A 22,973-nucleotide genomic window follows, 5' to 3' on the forward strand; every position below is an offset into this window, starting at 1 on the left:
AAAATCGCCTACCAGGGCGCGAAAATCAGGCCAAAGGGGGCGAAAATTTTAATTAATTGAGAAATATCAGAAGTAGTAAAATACAAGTCCAGAATGTCAATTGAATCATTAAAATTCCCTGACATTTCAAGATTTTTTGTTTCCAAGATTATTAAAAAATGTTTGCTTCGAGATCGATTGAATTTTTGAAGAATTTGTGATGTTTATTTGGACTTTTTGGCAAAATTTCAAGAAAAAAAAGCAAATAAGAATGCTACACGAATTTCCGAAATAATTCCTAGGGATTCTGAAAATTTGATAAAAGTATATGAAGAAACGTCGGTGACGAAAATTATTTATTTATTTTTGTCCAAATTATGAAAGGGAAAGGGACACAGTTTTTTTTTACTTGATAAGAAAGTTTTGTTTTTAATCGTTTTTTATGGAAATTTCTATCAAAACCATGAATTTTAAAACGAATCTTAGAACACTTTTCGGGTGAAAGTTGTCATACATTGTTTGAAAATATTTACGAAAAAGCTTCTCTGAGGGATTCAAGACATTGCTTATTACTAGCAGCTTATTTGCAAATTTTCCACAAATTCAGCGTCGAATTCTTTGAAAACCGAGTAATGACTGATGGATGTCTACTTATTTGACAATAAACAGTTCTCCAATTCAGAGTGTTCAGTTCGACAGCAGCCAAACTGAAGAAGCGTCTAGCAGTGGCGGCGACAGTGTGCACCACGAGAGCTCCGCCCATCCAACCAACGCCGAACGAACGACGACGACGAAGCGAGTGCTGAACAGCAAAGCGACGCCAATAAAACCAACGGCCGAACAGCGATCAGCGCCAGTATTATTTCATCCGTCGTCGAGACTACTACACAGCAGCGAAGCCGAAGCGAAGGGAGCTATAGCACGTGCAGACCGCATGATACAGCAAGCAGAGCCGACCGACGCGACGGTGCTCCAATGGCGTGATCGGTGCGTGGCCCCATCACCTTGTGTGGGCTATAAATATAGTGCGCATCGTGGCAGCAGCATCAGTTTTCTGCGAACCACCGAAGAGTGTACATCAAAGCTAAGTGAAGAGAAGATGAATATAGCAGTTTAAGTAAAATCTCCTGTGTTTGTATCTAGTCATCGCGCTTCTGAAACATTCCCGATTCCACCAAAAGAGTTGTTCAGAAATAATTTTCCTAGAGTTATTCGGAGCAACGGAGTTGTTCGGAAATTGTTTTCCTCCACACCCAACAGCCTTTATCAAGGCTCAAAGAGTTATCGTCGGTTTCCTGCAATAGGGGCACAACTCAAAAAATGTGAATTTTCAGAATGAGCGTTTGAAAATTGGCAACCTTGAAGCACCTCCTACAAGTTCACTTATTTATCTCATTATTCTACAAAAGTAAACGAATTTTGACGTTTGTATCATGGAGGGGGACTGAAGGACTATCTGTTTCATGAATTTCGGATTACTATTTTTCAACGACTATTGAAAAAGTTGACTGATTTTGACTTGTGCCTTTATTGCGGAAAATTGGTGAAAATGCAAAAATCTCGAGTTTCTCAACGAATTTCGGAACGGGTCTTTGAGAGATGAAAGTTTGCATAGTTTTTCATCATTTGCCATCAAAATCTCAAAAATGACAAATTTTGAGTTGTGCCCCTATTGCAGGAAACCGACGTTATCAGGTTGCTGCTAGCAGGGCTAGTCCAGCTCAACCACCGAGGCTTCATGAGGCGAAGCCAGGCCAACGTCCGGCCATCATCCCGGGAAGGAACGCGAGGGTTCCTGCTCCCATCCGGCTCGGTTCCTGAGCGGAACGCGAGCACCACAACGTAGCCAGCGCAGTACAGTCCACTGCCATCCCGTACACAGAGGAAGTTTGTCAATTTGGATCACTGGCCATTTCTTTACTTTCGAATACTGAGCAAAGCTGACTACATTTGAAAATGCTTCAATATATTCCTGATTTGTACTTTTTGCATATTTTTGTAATTGTTTTTTTTTTCAATTTACCACCAGTCTTATTTGAGTACTTGTAACCAAACATCTCGGGTGTTGAAGAACACCCTTTTAGAACACTAAAAAACATCTGGTTGAAGATAACGTTCTGTTTTGCACGATTTTGTTCAAGAAGATGTACAGCACAAACATGATTTCAAAACGTATTGTTTTTACATGCAATAATGCAGTATTTTTCAAATGCAAAAAAAAATCGATGCATTTGCAAATCAACTCAATGAAAATGAGAACGATACTAATTAAGATATATTAAATATCGGGGGGAGCGACACTATTTTTTAAGCCGAAAAACCCCAAAAAAATCCGAAAAAGTCGAAAAAAAAACCGTAAAAGTTTTGCGGGTTTTAGCGACTTTTTGGGCTTTTTCAGCTTTTTTGAGGTTTTTTGGCTTGGCAAAACTAGTGTCGCTCCCCCTGTTAAATACCGGTTTTGCCACAGTAGTGTAAAATAGTAATTCCGCTAAGCAAAGTTTTAGTCTTTTATCATGGAAAATCAAATCTCTTTTTGGAGGGGGCGAAAATGTTTTTCTCAAGCTCCAAGGGGGCGATACCTCCTAAAAGTTTGGGAAACACTGCCGTACGGTAATGAAAAAAATGTCTCTTGATTTTTTCATCGTTTTCTAAAATGAACGAAAAGAAATGATAGAGTTTTAAGAGCATCTAGATTATTTTATTATCGCAAAAAATTATCAGAATCTAAAAAATCGTTTAGTAACCGGGAATTATTTTCAAAATTAATTTAAATTTTGTAAGGGGATTTATTTTGGGAACTCCGTTAGTGAACTTTCAGTAAACCCTCCGATTTAGAAAGTTTATCCATGGATTGCTGCAAAAATTCCTCCAGGGGATTCGCGGTGAAGCTTTATAAGAGGTTTTACAAAAAAAAAATCTTCAGGAAATATTGCATGAGTTGCTGCAAAAACCCCTCCTTATTTTTTTTAGTTAATGCAAAGCTTCCTTCTGAAATACTTCTAAAAACCCTCCAGTTATTTCTCGAAACATTGTTTAAGGAAAACTACCATTCCATGGTAAATTCCACATAGATTCTTATAGCAAACCCAACAGAAATACTCCCAGAGAGGATTACCTAAGTTTTATTGAGATTTATTCAAAAATTAAATCCACCAGAAATTTCTCAAATAAATTCCAAGGATTCTTTCTTCAAATCTTCGAAGGGATAACTGTAGAAGATCCTTCCGAATTTTATTCTAGAACTTCAATTTTTCATGGGTTTATAGTAAAAAGGATTTTCTTCTGAAATTTTACCAGGGAATTCCAAAAAAATCTTCAGGAAATCTTGCAAGAATTGTTTCAAAAACTCCTCCCTGATTTGATTTATTGTATGCACGGTTTCCCTGAAGCATTTCATCTAGAAATTCCTCCAATAAATTCTCAAAAGATAATTTCAGGGAAATCACCATCTTTTGAAATTTCTACATGACTTCGTTTAGCAAACTTAAATCTTCAATGCATTGCTCTGCTCTAGAGGTTCCTTCAAGAAATTTCCCAAGAAATTTTGCGTTGATTGCTTGAGAAATTGTTTTTTTTGTATGAAACTTCTCCAGAGCCCGTTCCTGAAATTCCTTTAGAGTGTCCATATTCACATAATTGATGTAAGCACCACTGTAGTTTTTACTACACTTTTGTAATTTTAACAAAGACTATTAAGAAAATAATGATTTTTCGACGTTGACTATTAACTAAGAGTAGGATCTTTCTCTATTAAATAGAACTGGCCACAAATTTGCACATACGTTAGATGATAGCCTGTGTATGCATGTGTATGACATTACCAATGGTGGTTACATTTTATCTGCAGAGGTTCTCTAGGATAATTTCACCCGGATTCCTTTAGAAATATTCCCAAAGATTCGTTTAGAAAACGCTCCAGGAATTATTCGCAATTTCCCAGGAATTTCTTCAGATTTTTAGGAGATTTCTTCTCGTTTTTTTTTTACAAATGCTTCTGACAATCTCTTCAGAAAATCTTGCGGAAACTTCTTCACGTTTTTTTAGAGATTCCAATTAGGAATCCATTGGAAATTCTGGAAGCAAACTCATCAGGGATTCCTTCTGAGATTCCTACATCATTTCTACACAGTGATTCAAGCAGGAGTTTCTGTAAAAATCAAACAGTCCATCAATTTCTCATGAACTCCTCCGGATACTCCTGTATTGTCGCTTCCACCTTTCCTTCAAGGATAACTGTAGGAATTTTCCCTCGGGTTCTTTCGATAACGCTTTCTCCAGAAATATTTCCCAGGAATTTCTTTATTAATCGCTTAAGATTTTTTTTTGAAGAGTTTCCATAGAATATACCATCAGGAGATTTCCAAGAAATTTCATAAAAAAAATCCTCCTTTGAATTAATCAGAGATTTCTCTTGGATTCCTACAGACATTCCACCCATGGTTTTCTTCAAGAACTTTCCCGGAGAGTTCTTTGAAAATCCCTCTGGGAATTCCTTTAGAAATCCTTGTTACACTCAGCTAACAATCACTCATTTAACAAGCACCTTTATGACGGATTAAATCAAATTAAAATTGTCAATTCCCACGACAGTTTATGATTGGCACTAATGCCACCTCCATAGCATTACATCTATTATGAAATAATAATTATACATAAATTTACCTTAATCAAGATTCGAACTCTCGACCCGTCGATTGCCAGCCATATGCCTTCCTATCTGCGCTATCAAATCAAAGCAAAAACTTCCGGTGGTTTAATAATGATCACACTTCGACTCCTATTGAAAAGTGGTGAATTAGCACAGAATATTATAATTAACAACTGAACAACGCATTATTTCAGCTGCAATTCAGTAAAAAATACGTGTTTTTCATTCTGTACTCTGAGTCGAAGTATGGTGAAACGAAAGCGCTTATTCGACTTGTAAAAAAACATTATACAGATACATGTACTAATTTGTACATAAGCTAAACAAGAAGCTTAAAAAAGTCTTGTTAAACTATTTTGTAAAAGAAATAATTTCAAGTCGAATAGAAATCCTATAAGGCGCCTGAAAAGTATTTTAAATTATCATTGTTAATACCGATACTAAAGGTTGAAAGTTGGCTAAATTTTCAATTTAAAATGCATTTGTACAGTATTGTGAACAGCATTATTTTAGTTCAGCTATCATTACTATTATAAAGCAACAATTCAGCATGCATGCTTGTTTGTGGTTTCCGATTGTTAGTTGGGCAGTTACACTAAGAATTTCTTTGAAGTTTCTACAGGAACATCCAGTTTTTTTCAGACATATCTTCAGAGACTCCTTCACGTATTGCAAGGCTTTCATAAGCAATAGAAGCCGGGGTTTATTCAGAAATTTTTCCATTGTCTGTTTCAGAAAATTCTAGGGTAAAAACACTAGACTTCGTTCCCCCAAAATTCTGCTATAATCTTCGCCACTTCATGCATAAAAAATGAAATTTGTATGGAGGGGGCAAAGAATAGAGCAATGGCAAAGTCAAGTGCTTTTACCCTATAGTGATTCCTATAAAAATCCTCCAGAAATTCCTTCAAAATTTCCTTGTTTCTTTGTTCGCGAATTATTCACGGTCTCACTTGGAATTCTTTCAGAGATCTCTTCAAGAGATTCCTCTACGATTCTCTCTTGAATTCTTATCGATGATCTTCCACTTAAATATTCAGATATTTCTCCAAAAGTTCAAAAAGAGATGCCCCTTGGAGCTATCCGGGGAATTGTGGTTGGAGTTCTTCCAGAGATTCCTTTAGCAATACCTCCAAAGATTTCTCCATATTTTTTACGAGGACTTTTTCGAGGAAGTCCTTCGAAAATTCCGCCAGAAAGACTTCCGATAATTGCTACAGGAAATGGGGAATCCAGTGATTTCTTCGACAATTCCTTCAATTTATAATTCGGGAATTCCTGCAATTCTCCAAGGGTTGCGAATTTCTTTCAGAACTTAATAAAAAAAACTCCGTCGCAAAAGTTTTTAGGAATTCCATCAGATTTTTTCGAAGAATACATACATATTTTGGCTGAACAAGCTGTTATTCAGCTGCCATTGTTACCTAGGGTTACCATATTTACTTTTTTGAAAGTACATGTACTCTTTTTCGCATTAAAAAATGTGTACTTTTCTTTCTTGCTAATTGGATCAAATAAGTTCTTTTCATATTCTGTACCAGAACGTCGGAATGTGCAGACTGCGACGAGACCGCGAAGCATGTGAAATTTCTCCAAGGAATCCATCAGGAACTCCTCTGAGGATTCTCTCAAGACCACACTCAAGACTTCATTAAAGGATTCCTACAGGTGAATTTGCAACTTTTCCTTCGGGAGTATATTCAGAAATATATCCAAGCAATATCTTGCATACTTTAAGTATTTCTCTATGAATCTTTTAGAATATTTTTCCAAGTTTTCGATCAGTATTTATTCAAAAATGCCTTCAAATACCTCTCTAAAAGTCCCACTTTAATTTTCTCTGTGGTTTTCCTCCAAAATTTCACAAAGAATTTCTCCAAGGTTTCCTTTAGGAGTATCAACAAATATATTTTAGATAATCAATTCTTTAAAAATTAAAAAAAGATTCTTCAAACTTTTTCTGAAGAAAACTGTGTGAAAAACTGCACAAATTCATCGAGAATTCCTTGTTATATTTTTTTCAGAAGTTCCTAAAAAGTATTCTTCCAGGAAATGCTTCAAGAATTTCTGACATTTCTTCCCGAAAAGAATTTTTTCTAACGATTATTTCGGAAATTCTTCCAAAGGTTGCATTGGATGTTTCTCAAATATCTGCTTAAGCAATGTCTTCATTGATTGATTGATTCTGCCAATTTCTGTACTAAATCTTCCAAAATAAAATTATCTCAACATCATCGCTAAAAAACAAGTGACAACTGTTGAGCTCATTATGTGTCCGTACCCTAGATTGATTTGATGGCGATCGTGTTTGGGTTTCTGCTCATCTGATACAGTTTCAGAATGTTCGCAGTTTTTATATTGATTAGTTCATTTTTGCAAATTGATTTGTTCAATTATATGTTCAAAACACAGCCGAAGACAAATTGAATTGTGTAAACATTATGGGGATGGACATCGGGTCGTGAGTTATATTGCTTTAAGAGGAATTCAAGCCCGAAATTAAAATCAGAACTCTAAAAATTTACACTGAAACAACCAAGCAAAGTAGATTTTTGTCGACTAACTTCCAATCTCAACTGTGGGCAGCCAAACAGATAGAGCAATCGAGCAGCTTCATTTTCATCGTTAGATTGTGAATTTCAACAGCTGTGAAAAGTGTCCACCCATTGTCTGACCACCGTTTATCGAAATAAGAAATCTAGTGGTATTGATTCATAATTTTATGAATTGAGATTTTATGCTGTTGGTTTTGAGAGACTTTGAAAGCATGCGAGTAAACAGATGAAACAGCCGTTTAGTTTTCATTATATTTATTGAAATAACAAAACTGAATTCAATTATACTTACATTATCACTGTTCATTTATGAATACCGAGCACGACGGGATGACCTCCCACCGGACCGTTCTGATCGAGCGGAATACTTCGAATACGATCTGGATCGTTTCGATCGATGACTTCTAGTAGAATAGTTCGAATGCGATCTGGTCCGCTTTGATCGATGGCTTCTGGAAGGCGATCTGGACCGCGATCGACTACCGACTGGCGTTATTGATCTGGAACGAGACCGCGAGCTCTCCATCGATCGAGACCGTGATCTCTTCGCGGATCGAACGATAGACCTCGACTTACGGCCTCGAGATCGGCTGCGAGACCTGGACCAGGATCGTGACCTTGAGCGACTGCTGCTTCTGCTCCGAGATCTTCCACGTTCTTCGACCAGTCGAATGTATCTTCCGTTGAGCTCTGTATCGTCAAACATCTTCAGCCCCCGCTTCATATCGTGACGGGTTTCAAACTCCACAATGCCTTCGTTCTGTCGATCCCGATGAGCGTCCGCAAAGGTGATCTGGCCCGCTTTCCGCATATAATCCTTCAGCTGCCGCCAATCGACCCGGGTAGACAAGTTCTTCACAATCAAACGATGATTGGTTCTCACCGGTGGTCCCGGTCGGAACCTTGGTCCACCCGAACGCGGCGGTTTCCTTGTTGCTTCCACCACCACTTTCTGTCCCAGCAGCTTTGCACCGTGTCGCTCGTAGATGGCATCCTCTGCGTCCCGATAGTCTTCGAACTCCACAAATCCGTAACTGCCCCGCAGAAGGATTTCGTTAATTCTTCCAAATCCTTCGAAGAATCGCTCGATATCGCTTTCCCGAGTATCAACTGGGAGCTTCCCGATGTACACTCGACTTCCCATGTTGGAAATAAACTGTTGAAACTAGGAAACGATGTTTCTCGTAATGTCACTTTGATGCGTTTGCTGATGATTCGAACACAACCGACCGTCTTTATAGCACCGATAGATGCCCATCTGTTTTGTACCTAACCCGTGGGTAGGTCAAACGATCGTGTCTATTGTTTAGGTAGCAATCGAGCTCGTTCGGTAGTGTCCATCTCTTTCACACATCAAAACAAAACCATGTCGGTAGGGTTTCGGTAGTGAAAGCATCGTAGGGTAAAAGGGTATAATGCGCCCCACCGGGGCAAAACGCCCCCTACATTTTCTAGCGATTCAAGCGCTTTTCGCATGCGTGATCGATTACTAATCTTCAATATTGAAGAATAATTGCCATCAAGCTGATCCGTTAGTTAATTGGTACAGAAAAGCAACAAAAATATAAAAAAGTCTGAAATCGAGGCTTTTGGCGTAATATTTTACCTCTTGTAAACTGACTTCATTGTAAGCGAAGCTAGATCTGTTCACTTGTGTTATTTTGCAACTTTTATGCAGTTAAACACTTGTTAAAAGACCCTCCTAGGATAAGCATGTAGTGGAGTTATTCCCTGGGACAGTTTTATCACGGAGCTAGACGTTTTTCTTTTGATGGGGCGTATTGCCCCGTTTGTTTTGATAAGGCAAATTTTGGAACGTTTTCGAAAAACGTTTCAAAGCTTCCATAGCCGCTCCTCCAAAGGCAAAGTTTGCATGCAACACTTCCCGAGCAGGAATGAATAACTGACACATAACTGGAGCATACCGAAGTCAGATATCATACCAAAACAAGGTATTGGTGGGTTCTCCAGGTATTGAAAATAACTTATTTTGGTATTTTGTAGGTATTGATAGAATACCTCAACGAGTTATTATTTTGGTTTTAAGGACTGATTGAGGTATTATTCAATTATGGAAAAAACCACTATTTGTATGAAAAAATCGCCGATTATTATTTAGGTATTACCATACCTGAAGTCATTATTCGCGTGATATGCACAGGAAACACATTAGTTATTATTTTAGGTATTTTACCTCTTATGCAGGGCTTCTTAATACTTCATTCAGGTTGTAGGTATTCGTTTTTCCATACCTGAGTTTGTTATTCTTCAGCTATTTCCTCCTGCTCGGGTTCACTAACTTTAGGAACAACGATTTGCAGTGGACAATAGATGGAATAAGGCTCAAGTTTTAGATATATTGCCATTTCTGCTTAGGGGGGGCATATTATACCTGTTTACCCTATACGGTTTACCAGGAGAGGTAGTGATCAACTGTTTAGATAAATATATATACCTGTATCAAGTGTAGTTTTCCCGTAACACTAGGGATGATAATTTGTTCAAACATTAATATTATGCGTTCAATGATCTGACGAGCGTAGCTGCAGTTATATATCCGGTTTTATAGACTTTGAATTGCATCATTTCAAAAGTGTTCTAGAGTTAGATGGCGAATGAAACGGTTGTCTCAACATTTGTAGATGAGCAAACAAATCAAGTTCGTTGATTTTTCAACAACAAAAATATATGGTGTGATTCAAATTTTCAACAACTTGTCTACTTCTTGTCGTATTCATTCAAAGTGTGAGTCATAAACGTTTAATTTGATTTTTTTCCGGTATAGAACGTCAGATGAATACAGCGCACTATTTCCGACTTTATGTTCAACATAGACAGCGGAAGTCAGTGAAGATTTGGTTGAAACCAATTTAGTGCTAATTTGCTTAACCCACAATAATCGAAATAAGTGTAGAATTAGCTTAGTGTTAAAATACACGTCAATATAAAAAAAAAAACAATAATACGAATAAAAAACGTTTATTTTTTGTAACTCTATGACTTTTACCTACAGAGCAAAATATTTCAATGCAAAATATTAATACATTCCTCTTTTTTTTTTCTTCTAGACCCTCCATTGAATATCCAACGGTAAGTAAAATACTTATCATAAACGACACGTGGTTAAATGGTGGGAAGAATTAGCCTCAGTTGAAATTCCCAAAAAAAAACAAAAAAAAAACGCGGTACAATGAAATTAAGTCAGGTACATGGATGAAAATATTCAAAAGAAGTAATTGCGGTAAGTTTCGGTACTTTTCGTTTCGCTAGGAGTCTTTAATAAATGTGTTACCTAAGGTATCGAGTTATTCCGGAAGTACACAATTAACTGCACAAGCGGAAGTGTTATTCTAGTAGAGATGATGCGGCGATATAGGTAGTTACCATTAGTATTTTTGCCCATCCTACAGATATTTCTGCAAGGATTCATCCAAGAATTCTTCTCGCATCATCACTAAAATTTTGTGATGGGAACCACTACTCCGATTTCTCCGAGATTGCAACAGGATTTCATATCTTGAATTTAAAGTAGGAATCCAGGAGGATTTTTTTGTTGAGTTTCTCATGCAATACCAGCAGGTTATCCTCCTGAAATTCCTAAAGGAGTCTCAAGAGCAATAATTGAAAATATTCCTGCTGAAAATGCTTGAGAAATCTCAAGAAAATTCCAGCTGAAATTCTATTAGGGAATCTTGATGAAATCCAATTAGTAATTACTGGATGTATTCCAAGAAGAATTCGTAAAGGAAACTCCTAAAGAAATCATAGCAAGAATTGCTGGAACAATTTCAAGAGGACCAGGTAGAAATCCTGGGGGAATCCTAGGAGAACTTTTCCCAGCAGACACCCCTAGAGATATTCCAAGAGGAATTGTTGGAGACACCATTTGAGAAATCCTTCTGGAATCCCTACAGGAATGCCTGATGGGATTCTTCTAGAACTTTCTGCTGGGAATCCTTAATGGATTTCTCCGAGGATTCCTCTAGGAAAATCTGAAGAATTTCTTCTGAAATACAATTTGGAACTCCCACCAAGATTTTTCCAAGCATTCTTTCTGGGATTTCTTACGCATTTCAAGATAGTATTTCAGAACTTATTGCTCTTTGGTGTTCTCCAGGAATTCCTGGAGGATTTCCAGCACGAAATGTTTGAGAAATCCTAGCAAGACTTCGTTGGGGATTCCTGAAGAAATCTCAGCACTACTTCTGGAGCAATTTTAAAATACAGGCATACCTCGAATTAGTGGACATTTAAATTTTCGAAATGTCCATAAAATCGAATTTTACATAAAATCGAAGCATTTTTTTTATTTGTTTTTTTAATTGTATACCAGAATGTACCAAAATATATAAAAACTGCATGCAAACTGAATAGCAGTTTTTGGGATGCAAATTTCATTTTAACTTTTTGACTCCCCACCTCCTCCATAAACCTTGCACCACTCGAACTTTTGCCCCACTTTACTCTACACAATAGAGTAAGGTGGGGCAAAAGTTCGACCTTAGTTGAAAATTCAACTTTTTTCAAGAAATTGAAGCAGATAAATGAATACCGTGTGGTGATTCTACCATCCATGAGCTAAAAATTTGTTGAACATAGTTACGCCAAATGTCTTTTCAATTTTGAGTTACAACACTTTTTGTATGTGTGTTTCTAATTCGAAATCCTGCCCCACCACTGAGGCAAAAGTTCGAATCTAGTGTTTGTGGAATTCCACTAGCCGTAGCACCCTGTTTCGACACTTTGGTAATCTGAATACCGAAAACCAATTAATATTTGACGTTGGAACTGAAATACGCTTTAAAGTTCGATCTGGATTTTACCCAAATCAGGGTTAAATTTACTACACCAAAAATTAGTAGTTTTCCACCAAATTCAGATGAAAGCACTATTTTTTTTTACTTTGATCGAATTTTCTGACTAATTCCATCATTTTTAGAGATAATATATACATTTTGCAGAATTTTAGGTTTTTACCTAAAGTTGCTACATGACTCGAACTCTTGCCCCACAATTCGAACTTTTGTCCCATTATGTGTAAAATATGATTTCCAAATATTTTTTGCAAAAAGTTATAAATGCTAAAGCATCTTCAAAATATACCTAGTTACGCCCCAAAATAAAATATCAAATTCGATTTCATTACAATTCCATTCCATGCGTTGGAAGGACCATCGCATATTACAATGTTTTGATCAAAAACCAACATTTTGTTATAACTTTTCGAATTATTGATCAATTTTCATAATTTTTGGAGTGAAAGACTCTTTTTCAAAAAGGCTTCGAACAACCTTGACACCCGAAGGAAATAATTTGAATTGAGCTCAAAACTTCAAAAGAAACTCTTGCCCCACTCGAACTTTTGCCCCACTTTACTCTAACATTATTTGCATAAATGTCATAAAAAATTCAAAAAGTTTGAAAATTCATTCAGGAATTCCTTTTAAAATGCCTCCTAAGATTAATTTTAATTGCTTCAAAAATTTTACTTTACGAATCGCTACATAAATTCTTCCAGGGATCCCTTCTGAAGAGGTTCCATCGGAAATTAAGGGATTCGTGACAAGCACTTGAGAGAGCGTGGTTGCTGGTTTGGTGTATTTGCTGAACGGTCTTCCTGTATGAATAGTGTAAGTTTATACCACTATCTGCTTGGTCGCCTTTTGTTACAATTCTGTGGTGTTAAATAAAAGTAAGTGAACCCAGAAATTTCAACTTTTTTACGAACGCCTCGGAAGAAAACTTTCCAAATCAAATAAACATGTTGCAGATTATTTCAGAAAATCTTTCATGTATTCCTCCAGAAGTATCACAAAGAGTTCTTTTAAGAAATCTGGCATGAATTGCTTTACCATTGCAATTCCTCCATGGTTTTCACAATTCATTTCAGAGATTGTTTGAGAAAATAGCCCAGGGATTACTTCAGAAATTCCTCTAGATATTTATTCAGCAGTTTCTATTGGAGATTCCATTAGAAAATCAATCAATTTTTTTCAGAAATTTTTCTTAAACATTTTTCAAAAAAAAAAACAAATTTGTCCGAGTATTTGACAAAAATTCCTTCACGGATTCTTTAAAAAAAACTTCTATGGACTCATTCGAAAATTTTCTTCAGAGATTTGTTAAGAAACTCCTCCTATTTTACAAATTCCACAGAGAATTCTTCCAAAGCTTCTTGCATGATTTACTTCTGAAATTACACCATTTTTATTCTAAAAATTATCTATGAATTAAATCAGACTTTGTTTTGAAGCCTCGTAGCCGTGCGGTTAGGGTCACCAAGCTTCTAATCGCACCATGTTATGGGGTGAGGGTTCGATTCCCGCTCCGGGCGATGAAACTTTTCGTGAGAATAGTTTCTTCTCCGTATCCACTGGTGCATGCTCCGTGTGTCCCTTGTCTAATGTTTAGTTTCATTCAGTCTGTACAGCCTCTGGCCCATCTAGCCGAGGCGGTAAACGCACGGGTATTCAGCATGACCATGCTGAGGGTGACGGGTTCGATTCCCGGTCGGTCCAGGATCTTTTCGTAAAGGAAATTTCCTTGACTTCCTTGGGCATAGAGTATCTTCGTGCCTGCCACACGATATACACATGCAAAATGGTCATTGGCAGAGGAAGCTCTCAGTTAATAACTGTGGAAGTGCTCATAGAACACTAAGCTGAGAAGCAGGCTTTGTCCCAGCGAGGACGTTACGCCAAGAAGAGGAGAGGAGCCTCTGGCTGAAGACGGTGTCCGCGTCTTTTTTATTAAAAAAAATCACTCAGAGATTCCTTTATAAATTTCATTAGACATTTATTCAGAAATTTATCCACAGATTCCTCTAAATAAACTTTCAGCGATGCCTTCAGAAACCATTCCAGTGTTTTTCAGAAAATGTTTCAAAAGTTCCTTCAAAAATTTGTACAAGGGTAATTTTTTGAAATTCTCACAGCAACTTCCAATTTGCTTTAGGGATTCCTTTAGAAAACCCTTCAGAGATTTTTTTCGAGACTTTTCCAGATTTTTTTTCCGAAAAATCCTTCGGAAATTGCTTTGAACATTCTCTCAAACGATCTTCCAAGGATTTATTACAAAATTATCTCCGGGTTTTGCTTTAGCAATTGCTCCAGGGATTCCTTTTTGACTATTTTTGAAGGAATACCTTCCTGGGATTTTTCTTAGAAATTCATCTAGGAACTCCTTAAAAATGTGAGATACATTCGAGAATTTTCTGCAAGGATTCTAATAGAAACTACCCTAGGGGTTCCCATCTCCCATGGCTTTTATTATAAGTTCGACAAATGATTTCTTCAGAAATATTTCCAGATTTTCCTCAAGTGATTTCTTTATAATTTTCTCCGAGGAAGGATAACTTTGAAATCACTCCCACAAATTTTTCGATAATTCTTTTATGGCCCCTCACTGAAATCAATTCTAGGATTCATTTAAAAAATCTTTCACAAGTTCCTGAAAAAAAAATCTCCCAGGGGTTACTCTTCCAGGGACTCCTTTGGAAACTCTTCGTACATTTACTTTAAAAAATCATCCAGGAAATCCTTAAGTAATTCAATCTGAAATTAGTTCACAAAATCTTCTAGGGATTCCTTTGGACTTAAGAATGTCCTTCAGAAAATTCCGCAAGAACTCTTTGAAAAAGTCTTGCACGATTAGCTTCCAAAAATGTTGCATAGATTCCTTGAGAAAATACCTACATCAAGAATTCTTTTCAAATCTTGCATAGATTGTTCCCGAAAATTTTCAAAGAGTTCATCTAGAAAATCTTTCATGAACTTTCTCAAAAATACTCCATGTTTTTTTTTAGAATATGATTACCCTTTAAATTTAGAATCAGAGGCTCAGAACTCTTTTAAAATTTTCTTAGAAGCTTTATAAAGATTTTTTTTTCCAAGGATTGACTTGGAAACTCTACAAGAGATTATTAAGGAAATTCTTAAATTTCTTCACATTTCCTTAGATATTCCTTCAAAACATTTCTCTTGCAGAAATTGCTCCGAGGGGTTTTTTTTTTGAGAATGTCAGGAGATATCATCAAAAATTCCTCCATGATTTTCTTCAAGCGTATCTCTTGGAATTTCTATATGGATTCCTCTAGAAATCCTTTAAAAAAATTGTTCACGATTTTTATTGGGGGATTTCTCGAGGATTTTTTTTCCTACAATATCTCACGAGGGGTTGTTAGGTATCCCACCAGGGGTTTCCAGGTACAATGATACATATTGCCCATTTTACTGGCATTTTACCAGATTTGCTGGTATGTCTGAAATATACTGGAAAAACTTGTAATTAGAAGGCACGAAATGTTGCTTTCATATAAATCGCCATTTTTTGATATTAAACCTTCATATTCACTCACGACTAACTTTTCAAAAGGGTGTATGCGAAAATAGTTCTAAAATATTCTAAAAGCTGTACAGCAAAAACGGATTGTTCGATTGTTATAAATTTTTCAGCAAAGTTAGATAACTAAATGATGATTCCTTAGAAAATATACACTGTAAAAAATTTCTTTTTCTACTTTGAAAAAATATGATATTTGTCACAAAAACTCAAATATCTCAAAACCCTATCTTTTTACCAACTTCAATTTTTTAGGGGAAATGGCCCATTATATCAGCTATCTACCATAAAATTTTGGTGATGGTAAACTGATAAACAAAAAAGTTATGACATTTCAAACATTTCACAATTTTTACATTTGGTAACAAAAAAAAATTTTTTTCTGTGTAAATTATTTCGAGAATTATATTTCGATGCTGATTTTATTGTAAAGGCTACCGCCTGAATTAAACAAGTTGTTTTCATGATACTTTAGTTTGATTATTCGTAATTACTATAGTATCTATTTGAAACTTAGACGCGATCCAGTGTTGTGATCAAAAATATTGAGATTGTCATACTTTTTATTGTACGTGACTGGTGAAAAAATCCCTTGATAGTGTTGAAAAGCTGTTGATTATAAGAAAAATGGAATTGAATTTATTTTTAAGACAAAAGCTGTATAATAAAAGTTTTTTATACGCGTATACGTCTAGTTTATCCGCAAAAAAAATCCCTCTTACACACTTATTTCTGAATTGCCTGTTCGGTACTTTTTTGACGAGATTATAACAGCAGTACGATCTCGGTAGTTTCGGTAATCGATTTTACTGAGGCTCAGTAAAACAACTGTCAAAATCGTATGGAAAAGGTAAACAATGCATTTTTGCTGAACGAGTTCGGTGCTCAGCAGTTTTAATCTCGTCAAAAAATTATAGAGTGTGTAGAGAACAGACTTTATGATCGGAAGAATGCGAGTAACTTCAACAACAACAAATGCATAAGAGGTACATACCACAGACAAACAGACGAAACGCCTAGAACAATTTTAGTGAAAATTCATCGCCCAGTTCACACTATCACCACCTGGTGGAAATGTTTCACGAAACACTGCGTTGTGCAATATCGTCATCAGAAGGCGCTAGTGTGAAACGTCAAACGCAAAGAAAAACGATGGGCGCTCTTCTTGTTATGAAAGCCACAACCAAGATTCAAAATGATCGTTGAAGGCGTGGTCAATGAAAATTTCGCCAGTGTTACGTTTGTTTGTCTGTATACATACCTGACAATGCTCACGAAAAAAACAAAAAAATACTACCGCTATAAATATTAAAAATTGTATAGTATTTTTTTTTCTTCAGCCACCAACACCAAACAAGTAAGTTAAAATTAATAAGTGATTTTGTTTATTATAATCTAACGAACAAGATGAACAGTCGCTTTCTCAAAGGTCTTCAACTCAACGCTCTCTTGTAGACCGTTTGATGAAAAAAAATGTTCAAAAGAGTTACGAAATCTCACCGGTACATAGTATATTATATGTATATATAATATATAATAAAAACAACTTGTTTTACTCACGCAAGGCCATTAACAATAAAATCAGCATCAAACTTCAATTTCCGGCCGAAATAATTTACACCAAAAAAAAATTATTACCAAATGTGAAAATTGTGAAATGTTTGAATTGTCATAATTTTTTTGTTTATTTTCATGGTAGATTGCTAATACAATGGACCGTTTTCTCTAAAAAATTACGTTGGTAAAAAGATAGGGTTTTGAGATATTTGAGTTTTTGTGACAAAAATGATATTTTTTAATGTTAAAAAAGATTTTTTTCACAGTGTATATTTTCTTAGGAATCGCCATTTAGTAATCTAACTTTGCTGAACAATAAAATCAGCATCAAATCGCGATTCCCGGCCGAAATAATTTACACAGAAAAATTTTTTTTACTAAATGTAAAAATTGTGAAATTTTTGAAATGTTAAAACTTTTTTGTTTATTAGTTTACCATCACCAAATTTTTATGGTAGATTGCTAATACAATGGACCGTTTTCCCTAAAAAATTCAAGTTGGTAAAAAGATAGGGTTTTGAGATATTTGAGTTTTTGTGACAAAAATGATGTTTTTCAATGATAAAATAGATTTTTTTTCACAGTGTATATTTTCTTAGAAATCACCATTTAGCTATCTAACTTTGCTGAAAAATTCATAACAATCGAACAATCCGTTTTTGCTGTGCATATTTTTGAATATTTTTGAACCATTTTCACATACACCCTTTTGAAAAGTTAGTCGTGGCTCTAAATAAAAATTTGATATCGAAAAATGGCGATTTAGATGGAACTGAAAAACTGTGCAAAGTTTCAGTTCAATAGAAAATCATGAATTAAAAATTTTCCTTAATTTTGATGCTGTTGCTTGGAATCGCTCAATTGGCAAATTAAGAGATGAAATTTGTGAAAAAAATCGCGTTCTGGTGGGATTTTTTTTTTCACAAATTTCATCTCTCAATTTGCCAATTAGCAACATTTCGTGCCTTCTAATTAGGCTGACATAAATTTCGATTTTCTCTTATGTCACCGCCCCCTCGGAAAATTTTGGTCGGAATCCGACATTTTGAGGGGGGACACAAATAAATTATTCAAGAAATTTAAACTTTTTAAAGTGAAATTAGAGTCGTCGGAAAAATTTCTTAACAAATCCGATGAGTTTGACGATTTTGCCAAATGATTTGGGTAATTTTGCATCAAATGCACTTATTATTTATCATCCTCCCCCTTGGCGAGTCAACGAGTAAAGTGACAAAAGAAGAAAATGAGATTTGTTCCGGCCTTACAAGTTTTTCCAGTGGGTTTCCAGGTGCTTCCTCAAGTTTTTCTTCTGGAATTTCTTCAGGAAATCCATCTTACTTACTTTACCGGTCAGGCTAAGGCCGGGGTGGCCTCTGCTGTACATAGTAGCCGCCTCCATTCCACTCGGTCCATGGCTGTTTGTCTCCAGTTCCGCACTCTGCGTAGGGTCCGCAGATCGTCCTCCACTTGGTCGACCCACCTAGCTCGCTGCGCTCCACGTCGTCTTGTACCGGTCGGATGACTCTCGAGAACCATTTAAGTCGGGTTGCTATCCGACATCCTGATGACGTGACCCGCCCACCGTAGCCTCCCGATTTTCGCGGTATGGACGATGGTTGGTTCTCCCAGCAGCTGATGCAGCTCGTGGTTCATTCGCCTTCTCATAGTCCCGTCTTCCATCTGCACTCTGCCGTAGATGGTACGCAACACCTTCCGTTCGAAAACTCCAAGGGCGCGTTGGTCCTCTGCACGTAGGGTCCATGTTTCGTGCCCATAGAGGACGACCGGTCTAATCAACGTTTTGTAGATGGTTAACTTCGTGTTACGGCGAACTTTATTCGATCGTAGAGTCCTGCGGAGTCCAAAGTAGGCCCGATTTCCTGCCACAATGCGAAATCCATCTATGGAATCTTAAAATATTCCTGTTTTTTTTTTTTCAGAAATTCTTGCAGGAGTTTCAGCTAGAGTTACAGCAAAAAAAAAACGACCCATGCTTAAAATAATTATCGGGTATATTGATATAAGGTGCTCCGCGCGTCAAAAGGATGAAATCCCCTGCATTATAAGTCAACATTAACTGCAAGTTTTAAACTCGAATCAAAGTAATCGAGGGTCAACATAATCGAGGGTTCACTAAATCGAGGTATACCTGTAAATTCTCAAAGGAATCTCAAGACGACTTCCAGTAATAATGTGTAGAAAAATTAATTGAAGAATCCCTAGAGGAACTTAGAAGGAATCTTGAATTTCTGAAATTCATACATCTTAGCTTCCGGGTTTCCCACCAACTATCCCATTACTCGGACTACGTAATCGAAACGCACAACCACATAACATAAGTGGAACTACTAAGGAAAATGAGGATGAAAAGCTGGTTCTTTTTACTTCGAAAAGAATAGGTATAACTGGTATACAGCACACCGTTCTGTCATCGATATTCGTGAACAAAAACTGGCATGACAGCTCTCAATTATTTGCAGCTGGTATAAAACTGTGAAGTCTGGCTAATCCGATATTGAACACTTGTGAGACAAAATTTAAAAAAAAAATCTCTTGAATTAATTACAATCGTCTTGACATCCCGCTTCAACAATGCATCAAAACTTCAAAAGCACAAATCTCAAGAAACAAGCTTCACACAACAAAGCATTTTATTATTCTGTTCTTGCTCACTTGTAATAAGCTTAAAATAAAAATATTAGGTGCGCTTGTTTTACTAACGAAAAGATTTGTGCCCTCGAAATCGTGAGTAGGTACCAAAGTCGGCCATAGTGGCGGCCATTTTGGGATTCTAACAAGTCTGTCCTTAATCAACAGATTTCTGACGAATACAGTTTTTTTTATTAAGCGGTGCTGTATGGCTCGTTAAAGTGAAAATGACAAAAGTAAAACTTAATTAGACAGGTCACCCAAACAGTGTAATTTATCCCTTTTGTAAATTATTTATGTAACAAACTGAGGCTAGCTTGAGATTCTAGTTTTGTAACGAGCTCTTTTATATCTCGCGTTTAGTATCATACGGGCGTAACTACAATGATCGATTTCTATTCATCGATTTTCTCTTTGAATTATTCCGGGCAACACGATCAATATTCGGATGATATCTCGTTGTGTTTCGATAAAGGACGACTAGGACTAGCATCTAAAACAACGAAAGCAACCGAAAATGATTTGCCGACCAAATTATTAACCAAAGAGAAAATCGATGAAGAGAAATCGATCATTGTAGATACGCCCGTATGATACTAAGCGCGAGATATTGGTCTTGTTTCTGTGAAAACTGTCAGGTTTTTCAATTCTAATAAATCTAATGCACCGTTTGATGACTTGTCCGTTTCTTCGGTGACCAGTAGAAAACATGATTTTAAAAGCACTTTTACAGCGACAGGTCGAACAACACAATGTCGACGGGACGAAAGACACAATGAAAAAATGAAAATTACCTTATTTTCAAAGATCGATAATATTTCCATGAATGAAAAAAAATCTACGAGTTTGATCTCGCTTTTAAGGACAAACGTCTTGAAATCCCGGTTCAACAGTGCATCAAAACTTCAGACGCACAAATCTCAAAAAGCAAGCTTCAAACAACAATGCATTTTATTATTCTGTTCTTGCTCACTCGTAATAAGCTTAAAATAAGAAGCTCAGGTGCGCTGGTTTTGTTTACTAAGAGATTTGTGCCCTCAAAATCGTGAGTGGGTGCCAAAGTGGGCCATTGTGGCGGCCATATTGGGATTCTAACAAGTCTGTCCTTAATCTGCACACTAAGATCTCGATCTTGAGCTCGGATTTTTTGAACTGAGTTATAACTTAAACTTTACTATCGGGATTGACTACCGATTATCAAGAATTCAACAGCTGAGCTGGCTCGACAATTTAGCTCTTTACAATAACTTAGTAAATGAAGTCATCGAGCGAACCAAGTTTAATTTGCTGTTATTTTCACACTACGCGCGTTCGTTGCTATCGAGGTTGATATGCCCGAGAAACCGGATTCGTGCGGCGATACTGTGCGATATACTAGTTTGACGTCTGCGACAACGGCGACAACAAAGCACGCACGAGGTGGCTACTCAGCAGTCGTGCGAGGGGCGACTGAAAGCAAAAAAAGCTTGAAGCGGTGATAATATTTTGACATAAATAAAAATTCGTATATTTTAATCATTTTTAGATTGAGTTTTGCCACCGCTAACAAAAATAACATTGAACGCACTCTTTCTGTTGGTGCAATGAATACATGGTTCGTTCAGCTGCTAAATGCTATGCAATCTGACGTTTGAATATTTATTTTATCTCTTCGAAGATTTACTCGAAAGTTTACCAACGAATGAAAAATGCAATACATACTTTTTTTTATTTCATTGCGGATAAGAGGCGGAAAAGTGTTACACTTGTAAAGAAGATCGTTTAGTACAACATAAAAAAAAATTATCAATGTGCGTTATAATCGATTTTTTTGACATCCCGATATATCTATTGTGTAGATGATGCAGCATAAACGAAAATGTTTATGTAGCACGATGCTTGTATATAAATACCCAAAGTAAAAAATGTTAACATATTTAATACTTTTTTTCAACATGTTCAGATGTTGGGACCCCTCGTATATAACTGCTCAAGGCATACATTTAAAAATATCCTAAACTACTAAAGGATGAAAGTGAAATAATAACTGACAGAAACTCGATGTGAATTTTATATTTAACGGATTTCTTATATGAAATGTATTATTACAGATACACAGACTTACAAAAAATACGGAAGATTGCTCGCCGGAGGCATAGCAAGACCTCCTCAAATAAATCACTTAAATTGTTCGGAAGTACCCACCGGATCTAAGCGTATCTGAAAAAGAATTAAATGTTTTTTTTCCAAAAAGTGATTGTTCTCTACGATGCGGAAATCGATAAGAAAAAGTGAAAAAAGTGCAGTTTGCCTATGCTGCGCCATGGCACTTCGGCGCTGTCCATAAACTACGTAGACTTTTTTTCGGCCATCTCAGAATCTGCCGTTTAGTCTGGGTTGAAGAGAAGTGTTTCGTCAACACAGTTGAAGCACCAGATAGCATGAAAACAAAAAGAGAGTGAGAGAGATGCGGATACAAAATGCATAAATAATAGAATTTCCGTGTATACTTTTATTTCTGAGTGAACGATCAGTGTGATACTTTGTTTACAATTCACCTGCTCGAGCGGGAGACTCAAGCTTGACAGCCTATCTTATGCCGTTTTTTTTTGTTTCAGTTCCAACCTGGTTTGGAACTGGATGAGTTAACGGTTGCAACCCTAACACAACTTAGGTTCCATTGTGTTGCACATTTGTTTGACTTTATTAGTTTCAGTATTTTCCGCCAGTCCAGTTTTAATCCAGGTTAAAAAATAAATAAAACGGCATTAATTAATGCGCACCACGAAAGGAAGAAAAAAAAACCTGCCTGTAGTGAACATGCACAATTAAACATGATACATATTGAATCCTTAGATTCTTTTTAAATGTTAAGCTCGTAACTAGTATAATGGTTTTGACATTTCGATGTTCCTTATACCATACTCAAATCCCACACTGGGTACAACTTTCTGAGCGCGAGTTCCACTTATGTTATGTGGTGATAGCATCATTGTGCACTGGATGCTTTTGTTTTTGGATATCTGCTACAGCAGCACTTAATTTGTCTGTTTGGCACTTCACATCCCATAAATCTTTTCGCATTTCAGTCATTTGAAACGTTAACTTAGATATTTCCGAATTTACGCTTATTAGATAATCCGTCAAATAGGCGCACAAAGCAGTTTGGTGATACGGAGCCGACGCATCTCCTTGATATGGGGAAGCTTCACCCCACCAGTATTTAAACGCATCCATTTCACCAACTATGTTCCACTTCACAACAC

General features: G+C 36.5%; 2 protein-coding genes across 4 annotated transcripts in view; one reads left to right on the plus strand and one right to left on the minus strand.

The window, feature by feature from the left end:
- LOC115257546 (uncharacterized) overlaps positions 1-22,973 on the plus strand; it is a 380,825-nt gene that overhangs the window by 130,300 nt on the left and 227,552 nt on the right. For all 3 annotated transcript variants that reach the window (XR_009999519.1, XM_062861131.1, XM_062861132.1), the window contains one exon: positions 10,251-10,272. The gene's annotated coding sequence lies outside the window, so the exon portion shown is untranslated. The remainder of the gene's footprint in view (positions 1-10,250; positions 10,273-22,973) is intronic.
- Positions 7,042-8,576, minus strand: LOC109405786 (serine-arginine protein 55-like). The gene has a single exon (XM_019678845.3). The coding sequence runs from the start codon at positions 8,324-8,326 to the stop codon at positions 7,490-7,492; it is 837 nt and encodes a 278-aa protein (XP_019534390.3). The 5' UTR covers positions 8,327-8,576; the 3' UTR covers positions 7,042-7,489.

This window comes from Aedes albopictus, chromosome 3 (assembly GCF_035046485.1).
Source record: "Aedes albopictus strain Foshan chromosome 3, AalbF5, whole genome shotgun sequence".
In the NCBI taxonomy this organism is placed as follows: Eukaryota; Metazoa; Arthropoda; class Insecta; order Diptera; family Culicidae; genus Aedes; species Aedes albopictus.

Coding starts and splice junctions, on each gene's coding strand:
- LOC109405786 (XM_019678845.3), bottom strand. CDS start 8,326: ATGGGAAGTCGAGTGTACATCGGGAAGCTCCCAGTTGATACTCGGGAA.